This window comes from Platalea leucorodia (genome assembly GCF_965183815.1).
Source record: "Platalea leucorodia genome assembly, contig: HAP1_HAP1_SCAFFOLD_450, whole genome shotgun sequence".
NCBI lineage: Eukaryota > Metazoa > Chordata > Aves > Pelecaniformes > Threskiornithidae > Platalea > Platalea leucorodia.
Window position 1 is genome coordinate 3,823 of NW_028121139.1, and position 10,360 is coordinate 14,182.

The window sequence follows — 10,360 nt, forward strand, 5'->3', positions numbered from 1 at the left end:
GCATTGTACACACACACACACAGGGATCCCACCAGTAGACGGCCTAAGGCTCTTTGTGTTGCCAGCTGATGTCCCCAAGACCTCGAGCCCCCTGTGACCTGTGTTCCCTTCTTCCACAGCACCCTCACCCTCCTCTCTGACCGGGCACAGTTTCAGCCCCGTTGAGTGACTCTTTCCCTTTGTGCCCTCCTGTCTGCCTGCAGCCTCATTTTGCAGGTGCCGGGCATGGAGGTCCTTGCCTTGCACAGGAGACTGAAGTGGACTGAACCATGGTTAGCTGTGAAAATTGAAACTTTATTTCAAGAACTAAGTCAACTTGAGCATTTGTGAGGACTCAGTGGAGTGTGGGCAGGACAGAGCAGGCCTTTGACACTGAGGCTGCCTTTGGATTGGCATTGCCCCAGAAGGAACTGGCTGTGGTACACTGCAGGCTGTGCTGGATCCTGTTCCTCCTGCTGCTCAAGCCTTTTTTCCCCATAGGACCTGGAGGAGCTCCTGCACGCGAGTAAAGAATTTCAGCAGCTTCTGGAGTGGAAGTGGGCAGGAGCTAAACCTGCCCGATTGTGTTGGCGTTGGCCTTGGCCTCTGAACGGGGGTTGAGGCGGTGAGAAAATGACTCCATGCCCGTGATGTTGGCACAGCCCTTAGTGCTGGGTGCAGTCCCATCTGTACCAGGATCCAGTCGTAGAAGTGCTGAGTGGAGGTGTAGACCCTGGGCTGTTTTGCTCTCGCACAGCCTTTCCCCCAGCTCGTCACTCCAACAAGCCAGAAGTAGTCGGCGTTGTTGTCTTTGCACACAAGAGGACCACCGCTGTCACCCTGCAGCAGGGCAGAGAGCATTAAGGTGTTGTTGGGTGGCCACTGTCGGCACTATGGCTGGCTCCTTCTCTCTCACAGCACCTGCCAGAGCTGTGTTCACTGCACAGAACGGCTCTGCTCGGGTGCTGGAGCTTCCAGCACCTTGACTGGGAGGGGGCTGTGGGCCTGTAAGGCAGGGCTCTCTCATCTCTGCACAGTGATCCTGGATGGGTGGAAGACGGAGGTGCCAGGGTTGGGATCTGGAGCTCTGGGCTGCCAAGAGCACTAGATGGGCTTTTGGGGGAAGGGGAGGTGAGCCCCAACAGCGGTGGGGACCCAGCGGTGGCAGGGTGACTTGCCAGGCAAAGCCCGTGCTGGGGTGCGTTTGGGTGGTTGTGTCAGGGCTGCCTGTGCTGCCGGGGGTTGACTTGTAGCACACCCCTACCTGACAGGTGTCGATGCCACCCTGCGGATAGCCAGCACACAAGTTGTAGCTGTGGATGGCCCCTCTGTACCACCGGCTGCTGTTACAGAGGTTGACATCAATGAGGCGGACCTTGGCCTCCTGCAGGACATCCGTTGCTCCTCCAGCTGTGAGCACAGAAAGGAATTAACACCCAGCAGCTCGTTGCCAGTTCTCCTCGCCTGTCTGGGTGAACCCCTTCCGTGGGGCTTGGCTTCGCGTCTTGAGAGGCATTGTACCGGTGTTTCCCTTCTGCCCTGCTTTGGGGAATGGCTCAGGCCCATCTCTCTGTAGGCAGACGTCCCCGCAGCCTGACTCTGGCTTTCGCCTCTGCTCTCAGGAAGCCCAGCCCGTCTCCCCAGTGTGCCAAGCTTGCACTCAGGACACGAGCACTTTTTGGGAACTCACATCTCGCGGTCGTGGAACCCCAGCCACTGACGTAGCAGGTTGTCAGCTCTGACACTCTCAGCGAGGCGTCGGGCACACAGGCAAGCTGTATGTAGTAGCTGCACTGGACAGGCTGGTCCAATTCCAGCAAGGCAATGTCGTTCCTCTCCAAGATATTACTGTAGTGTTCGTGAACCAGGAGCCGCTTAATATGGTGCACTTGGACCTCAGGGCCCAGCTGAGTCAGCTGGGTGGCCCCGACCACCACGCGCCACATGGTGATGTGCCTGGAAGGCAGATGGAGAGAGGGGTCAGAGGGAGCAGAGCCGTGTGCTGCAGCAGCCCAGCAGTTCCCTGCCTTCTCCTTCACAGGGGAGAGAGGGCAGCAGCGCTACGGAGAGTGCGACTGCCCTCGCATGCCTTAGGTGCAAGGGATGTCGGGCTGGAGGCTGCTAGGAAGCAGTGGCACGAGCCCAGCCTTCTCCTGAGCAGTCTCTCAGCTGGGCTCTGGAGTGCCCAGGCACTGGGTGTGCTGCAAGGAAACGGGATGGGAGTAGCACATGGTGCTGTGTCCAGGGCAGCTGCTAGTGTTGTGGGGAAATGCTCGTTCCCTGGTCCTCCTTACCTGGCCTTGATGAAGCAGTGGGCTGCTGTGAGGACCCACTGTGGGCTGATGAGGGAGCCTCCGCAGATGTGCCCTGTGCCTAATTCCCAGGGCCCCTGGATGCTGACGATCCAGGGCCAGCCCCCTGGCTGGGCATCTCTGCCCCCCACGACGCGCCACGTGCCGTAGTGAGCAGCCATGGGCCGGAGCCCGCAGGTCCCTCTGCAACCAGAAACTCATTACTGTCCTGCTCGACCACTCGCTGCTGTTGAGGCTGAAGGTCAGCCGTCTTCCCTCCCCACAAGGCGTTGCATGGACAGCAGTGCCAGGGAACCCTGTGGGGTGTGCATCCATCCGTCCCTGTTTCTGCTTGAGCCCCGTAGATGAGTTGTGCCGGCAGCCTGGGTGCTGGCAGGGAACTGAGGCTCCCACATGGGGTTCGGGAAGCTGTGACGTGGCCACGGGGGACAAGCGGGCACCCTCCAGTGAAGCCCATAATGGTTGCCCCAGCTCCCTCCCAGAGCCTCGGGCCGCTTACCCACAGCTGTCCCATGTGCCGTGCACAGGCCAGCACACGGCCAGCAGGACGAGGAGGGGGAGCAAATTCATCGCTGCCACCAGTGCAGCAGCCGACGTAGTGCCCGCAGTAGTCACATTGCCCGCGGTGGCCTTGTCCCCGGGGCTGATGATGTCACAGAGTCGCTGGTTCCGGGTGCTGGGCACGGTGGCCTGTCGGGGGAGGGGGGCAACATGGGGGGTTCCAAGCAGGAGGGGAGGCAGAAGCTGGGATCGGACACCCCCGACAGCCCCCCGCTGAGTGCTCTGCTTGCGGGATGAGGGTGTGCAGGCCCCGTGGCAGGCAGCAGCGCCGGGCTCCGAGCGCTGCCTGCTACCAGCTAGCAGGAACAGCCCAAGTGGGGCATCACAGCCTCTTTGGGGAGTTCACTGCCACCCTGCTCTCTGCAGCCGTTTGCCGCCAGCTCCTTCCCAAAAGATATACACCAGAGATGATAGCTCCTACAGGCAGCGTGCACATGTTTGGGTGTTGACCCAATCTGGTTACAGCGGCGGTGGGCAAGCAGTGATGTGCAAGCCAAATAAGCCAAGCGTACCCACGCAGTGTCAACCTTCCTGCACAAAGCGCAGTGAAACGCGGATGCAGCACGGCCCACGCTGGCTCTGTCAGCCACAGCAGCACCCGCTGGCAGGCTTCACGTCCTTGCTGTCTATGAGTTATAGCGCTGTTCTGGGCCAACGCTGACAAGGGCACTTGTGGCGCCTGGTATGCGTGGCCACGGACATGCAACTCTAAGCTCTCGACAGAGAAGGGTGCTCCTGCTCTCAGCCCCACGTGCCATTCTCCATGGCTTTGGTAAATCCTCTGTCAGCCTTGGCAGATTGGCATAGAGTACATCTTCTTCTTTCAGCCTCTCAGGATCGGGATGTGATTCTCTTCTGAGCTGACTGAGAAAGAATGTCATTCATCTGTTAGGTCGAGATGAGTTCTTGAGTATTAGTCCCTCAGGGCTGTATTTTACCAAACAGATAGCTGGGTCCTCTCATGACCTTGCATGTTTTCTTCTAGGCTCTTCTCCCTGTTTTACTAGCAATGACAAATACAAATTTGATCCCTTTAAAGTTTATTCAAGCGATGTCCTTCCAATTCTGTCCTTACCATGCTGCCCATTTCATCCAGCAAGAAGCCAAGAGGTGACTGGAGCAGTACCTAGTCAAAAATTGCAGGACATCTTGCTGGAAAAAGAGCATAACCTATTGTGTAGCTTCCCCTGATACAGTCAGTAACTGCCTTTGTCTTGCTAATTCAGCCTGCAGGTTTCCGTGGGACTCCTCTGTGCTCCAGGGTCTAAATATACCTGCTGGCACAAGTGTTCGCCTTCCTCTGCAGACACCGGGATGATGCCCTCCTCTTAGGAATGCCAGGTAGGCATCCGTTATTGCTGTCATGTGGGTTGTGATCTGTCTCCTGCACCCTGTGAGAGCGCATAACGCGTCAGCTTTCTGCTCAGCATCAGGGAGAGAACACATACCCTTAGGAGCACAGTCTCCTGCTGTTCTCTATCAAGTACAGTGTCAGGCACGGGCTTCCTTGCTGACGTTAATGGTAGGAACCATCGCAGCTGTGAATAGGTGTCTGCACCTGCATGAGGGGTCTGGGCTCCCACTGTAGTCTATGGAAGTTTGTTTGTCGTGGTTTAGGGCGTGACTGATCTTACCTAATAAAAGCCTTTCCTCTAGGACGTGTCAAGCCAGCCTTGAACCCCCTGATTGCATGGACTGTACGGGAAGTCCGAGGCAAAGGGACTTGGTGTTGACAGCCATATTGTAGACAGGACCTCTGTGTAGATGAATCCTGCTCTTAGTGTTCTGTGTGTGAGTGGATGCTGCTCCAAGAGCGTCCTCTGCCTTGCCTTCGTTTGCTGTATTGCACCCGGAGTAGGAAATGATCAACCCACAGCTCTTAAGACAGGCCCAGTCTGCAGAACAGTAGATCCAGCTTCCTGCAGAGAGGTGGGGCGCGGCTGCCTGGGCAGTGCTCGCGGGCGAGCATTTGGGGTCTGAACTACATCAGCTGTTGTTTCTATGAGAAAAGGTGGATCATCTGGAGCCCTCCTCCTCCTGTGCTGGCATGCAGGCTGTCTGTCTATCAAAACTCTGAGCTGTTACTGCTGTGTCAGCACGTCCTGTAAATACGCAGCAGCTTTGTTCCAAAAGTGAAATAAAGCCTCTGGCCTACTGAGGTTGGGGTAGCGGGACCTAACTGCCTGTTAAGTAAAAATACATCCCAGTTGAGTCATTGGTACGCTGTGAGCGTGCCCTTGACTCACAGGAATATAGGTAACATGGCAGAAGGGCAGTGGGGAGTTCTGGCACGTTCCAGCTGTCCCAGCATGCTGGCAATGCCGTTGAACACATCCTTTCTAAACTTGACACAAACAGCTAGCACTGGCCCCAGCGTCTGCATCAACGGCCAGGTCCAGCGGAGCAATCTGGGCGCTGCTTCTGGCTCCTAGTGCCTAAAGGATGAGAAAAGGCGACGCAAGCAGCTCTCTAGTTAATGTCTTTGTCCCAGGATCCCCTGCAGGGCCATGTGCTGGAGGTCTGGCAGAGCCTATTTTCAAAATGCCCTGTATATCTCGTTCAGGGGGCTTGCTGCTTCCAGCAGAGGTGACTAATACTACCAGTTCATGAAGGAGAATAAGGCCTGCCTGCCAGGGACTTGGAGTTGGAGAGGGGTTTGAGTTATTGGCTAGAGGTGGGGGTTTGTCTGGGGCTTTGTCTTTAAATGCAGCCCTGACGTTATGGGTCACAGCTTTTGGGTCCTTTCAGTAGCTGCTCATGCTGGATATCATCACAGGCAGGCAGGTGATTTCACTTTGACTTTTCCAGAAGTATATGCTTTTTTTTTTTCTTTTGTTTTTTATTTTGTCCCCAGGGTGGGATTTGGGGTTCAGTGCATCATTAGTTAAGGATTTTCCAGGTTCGGTTTCTGAAATGCAGAGCCAATGTTGAGACAGACAGGCGTAGTGCAGCAACATCTCTTCCAAGAAAGGAAACAGAAGGCATTCACAAAAGCATAGGACTTCCTTTCTAATTCAAGATGCTCATAATACTCGAGGAAGACCTTTCTGTTACACAGAAACTCCTTGCAAGAATACCAGGAGAAGGACAAGTGCCATCTGCTTCTCTTGACAGAGGAATGGTTACACATCCGTCATTATTATCAAAAGTAACCTGTGGTTTAAAAAAAAAAAAAATGGTTTGAGTGATTTGGGCATCTGTGGCATCTAAGGACTTGTAGCTGTGCTAGTTCAAGGTAAAGCTTTTAGGGAAATTCCTTGGCTTTAGTCTTTTTACCCGAAGCCATAAACTGGCCCAAATCACAGCTTCTTGGAAGCAGAATATAAGATGGATTTCTTGGAACGCACAATGAAGTGCTAGCCCTCTTCCAGGGAGAAGAGCATGATAATCCTTTCCATATGGGATTTAAATACCTCCTATTGTTAAATGTAAATGGCAGGAAGAGAAGAATGGGTCTTTTAGACAGAGTGATACTTTGCTTGCAGTAAGGGTTTGAAGGTGCCATGCTGTACAGCATGACACCAGCGCAGCCACGCTGAAGGCAAAAGAGGACATCCTGTAAAGAGGGAGAGATGTGGCCCTGCTCACTCTTTCAGGTACCCATGGCGTAAACCTGCAGACAGCTCCTGTAAAGAGCCCCTTGGAGCAGCAAGGTTGAGCAGCAACCCCATGAGGTGAGGCTGGGAAGGGTGTGGGGTGGGATTCTGGACAAAACTGTGGCTGTCAGGGAGCAACTGGGAGCTTTGACCTTGGGAACTGCACTGTGGCTGAGGAGAGGTGAGGAAGGGTGGGGGCCATGCAAAACTGCTTGGGGTTTTTGTGTATGCTGATGATTTTGTCTGTTCCTGACAGCTGGGCGCAGAGCTTTGGTCCTGACAGCCTCGCCCCTCTGCTGGAGACCTTAAAAGGCTCCAGGAGGACAAGACGCTGCAGGGTGAGGCACTCGCTGATCAAGTGGGCATTACTGCTGAGTGTCTGTTGTTTCCAGAAAGCCACAAGGCTTGTTGCTGCTCTGTGCTCTTCTTGTCTCTCCTAGCACAGCCCCACAGACGTGGAGCTCTGTGTCCATCTGTGTTTGAAGTGTTCTTAATCTTCCTGTGTTCTTAGTCTTCCTACTGAGTTTGAGTTTAACTAGTATGATCATACAGAACATACTGCAATAACTGACCAACTCCACGTAATTCATCTTGAATTCAGAAAGCAGTGCCAGACTTTTCATGAAAAGAAAAACAAGGGAAAAAAAAAAAAAAAGGTAGTGCTTTCAAAGGAATAAAATTGATTTAATTTTAGTGAGTAGGTAGGTCAACAGAGCATGTACATGCCTTTCCTGGTGTCCAGCTATCAATGTGAGGGGGTACGATTATGAGAACCTGCTATGATACTCTTGGTTTTTTTGCATTTTTACCATCTTCCATGAAAAGAACTACCGAAGGTGGTAGCATAAACTGTATGCATTTGACAGTGTTTTCTCAGTGGGGAAGTTCAAACCGGTGACTTGCCCGTTATTGCTCCTGTAATCTGTGGCAGAGCTAGGACTTGGAGTGAGATTACCATGCTTAGTCTTACCATTCCAGAGGATTAAAAGCATTTCCTTGAAGCACTTTGCCAACACACCAAGACCTGCCCTTCTGAAATAGCTGTTTTCCCAGGAGCTGCACCCGAGCTAAGGCAGATGAGAGAGTCTTGCCTGCTGTCAGCCACCGAGGCTGATGACAGGTCAGCCAGCAGTTTTGGCAAGGACAGAACAAGACAGATACGTATGTTCCTCCGTGCTGATTGTAAATTCTGGAATGTGTCTTGCATAAAGTGGTCTTCAGGTTTTGCAGGTTGTCGGTTTGGTAGGACCGACTGTGTCTTAAACACAATGGTAATAGCAAAACCTGTAGGCATCCATGTAGGGCATTTTGGATTTCACAGAATCTGCAAGAGTATTGGAACAGTTCCAAGTTATGTTGAGGTACGGTAGTTATGGTGTTATCGGAGGAAAGTCTTGGCAAAGAAGATGAAGATGGCAAAGATACGCAAAAGCATTATAAACTTTGAGAGTGGAAACATGGCATTTACACTTCATATGAACAGTCTACTGTTCTTTTCAAAAATTTACAGAGGACGCTTTGCTTTTCCATATCAGAACTTAGTGATTTTAAGTTAAAGCTCTCCACTGGGATATGTAAAAAATGAGCCATGTATGCTGGAAAGAAGAGTAATTACAGAGACTTGATAGTCTTACTCTTGTGTCTTTCAGTTCTCCTGAAAAAGCAGGTGTGGGCTTCTTCACTTGTGTTGTGTAGGGATTACAAAAAAAGCACCCTTGAAACTTCTGCTGAGATTAAAAGTGGGTGAGACCGATCACATTTTCCTCCCCTTCCACGATCCTGCTTTCTCTTGAGCTTGTTTGTATCAGCATCATAAATTCTTTGCTTTCACTAGAGCCAAGAGAACACAAGATTTTCATTGTTTTTTCAGGCCGACCATCTCCTGTCAGACAGAGATATCCATGCAGAAGTGCTCGGTCACAGAGGCCTCGCTGCAAGAGGACTAAGAGGTGGGTGCGTGGTTGGTGATGGTTCTCATCCGTGCTTTGGAGGGTTTTCAGGTCAGTGGTAATTAGAGAATAATAGTATGATAATTACTGTGGTAGCCTGAGGGTAGGAGATAAACACAGATTTGGGAGGAGAAGAGGATCCTTTTTATTAGCCATTGGCTTTTACAACACAGTGTTTGTGGGTCACTGACAAGATGATCATGGAGGCAACAGCTGAGATTCTGTAATGGAAATTCTTTTGCTCTGGAGCTGAAGCCCCAATCACCCTCTAACAGTCTTAGAGGACTGAATCTGGAAGCATACAGTCTCTTTTCTCCAAACTGAAGATAATGCAGTTAGAGGGAGGGGCAGTTTGGCAGGTTTAGTACTTTGGGGGCTGGGGCCCTCAGGGGAGGGGGCTGTTTCTGCCCTGTGCCCTTGACCTGGAGCTCCCAGCTGGGAAAGGGCTTTCCAAAATCCTGCTGGAAAGCGCTCCGTAAGAAAAAGCTACAGTGTGAAGATGGCTTCCAAGATGCGCACAAGAGAACTTGACAGAGCTTGACATCTCCTATGCAAGTGGGTTTGCTGCTAGAAGAAACCAGACCAAACCAGCTGAAAACAAGCAAAGTTGCAACAAAATTGTGTAAACTCAGCTAATACACATGCATTAAGCGCACTTGCTCAGAGGGTTCGCCTGTACAAATACTCAAAAGTGAATGGTAACAGATGATATCGTGGCCAAAGCCAATAGGTTGTGTAAATTGTAAAAAGGAGTACATGAATAGTCTTAAGACTGCATATAAGGACTGAAGAGTTGTAACACAGCGTCCTTCTCATGCTCCAAGCTGAGAGCACCTTTATTGCTACCGGTAAAAAGGGATTTAGGCTAGCGTGTACTTCTGCTGCCTGCCTTTTTTCTCACTACCTGCGCACAAACTGGAAGAAAAGGAAAATGCAAGCAAATCCCTTTTGGTAACAAGAGAGCCAGATGTGGGAGTTGTGGTTGAGCTGGGGGACAGGGAGCACCCCTGGAGCAGCCTTGGGGCTTGCTGCCAAGCTGCCTTGCTGCCAGCCTGGGAGAGCTGCCTTCAAATGAGCTCTTCCCAGCAGGACATTGCCCAGGAGTAACTGTGAGGGTTGCTGTTCTCCCTCGGGAAGCACGGCCCGCACCAAGCACAGCCAGAGCTGCGCCTGTGCCAGGAGAAGCCTTCAAGCAGAGCCGGGGCTGGTGGTGACAGTTCCCAGCAGCTGTCCAGGTCAGAGAGATGCAGGTAAGACGGCAGAGAGGGGACATGGACTGATGGTCACTTCTCTTGCAGGATCAGGCTTTAACAGCAGGAGGGAGCCAGGGCACAAGGACCTGTGAGGTGAAAAAATGCATCAAAGAGCCAGAGGTCAAAGCAGAGGGAGAAGAGAAAGAGGTGCAGGTCCCGTGGCTTTCAAGGTAACATCTGCCCCAGAAGCAGAATAACAGTAAAAGGCATTGGGAGGTCCTGGAGTGATGGAGCAAAGTGCCTGGCAGAGAGAAGAGGCCAGAGAGACAGGAGACAAGCTAGAGATGGAGGTGAAAAAGATGGCATGTGGAAACTGAGGATGCTCCTGCTGTGCAGGTCCTTGTGAAGACCCTGGTGGCTGAGCAGCTGGTGGGGAAGGAGCAGGAACCTGGCTTCTGCTGCAGGTACTTGTGGTGTCACCTGCTGCTGAGGAGCTGATAGGGCAGGAGTTTTTCAATTGCTTGTGCAGATGCTAGCGATAGCACTTGTGGCTGAGTAGCAGATAGATAGGAAAAGACGCATGGCCTGCTTAGGTGTCGGTGATGTCATTCGTGGCAGGAACTGGCCTGTTGCTTTTTCAGGTGCTTGTGATGTTACTGGTGGCTGAGTAGCTGATAGGGCAGGAGTCTGTCTGTGATTTGTGAAGATGGTTTTTGATGTGCTACGTGCCTGAGAAGATGCTAGGGCAGGCATGGAGAACTGTTTTATGC

General features: G+C 52.1%; 1 protein-coding gene across 1 annotated transcript; it reads right to left on the bottom strand.

Annotated features, from left to right (window-relative positions):
* Window positions 1–459: 459 nt before the first annotated feature.
* On the bottom strand, window positions 460–2,452 carry LOC309604193 (acrosin-like; the record flags this gene model as incomplete). Its single annotated transcript, XM_082339125.1, has 4 exons — window positions 460–819; window positions 1,244–1,389; window positions 1,670–1,935; window positions 2,274–2,452. 4 exons carry the CDS (start codon window positions 2,450–2,452, stop codon window positions 460–462), a joined length of 951 nt encoding a protein of 316 aa, XP_082195251.1.
* Between the last annotated feature and the right edge of the window lie 7,908 nt (window positions 2,453–10,360).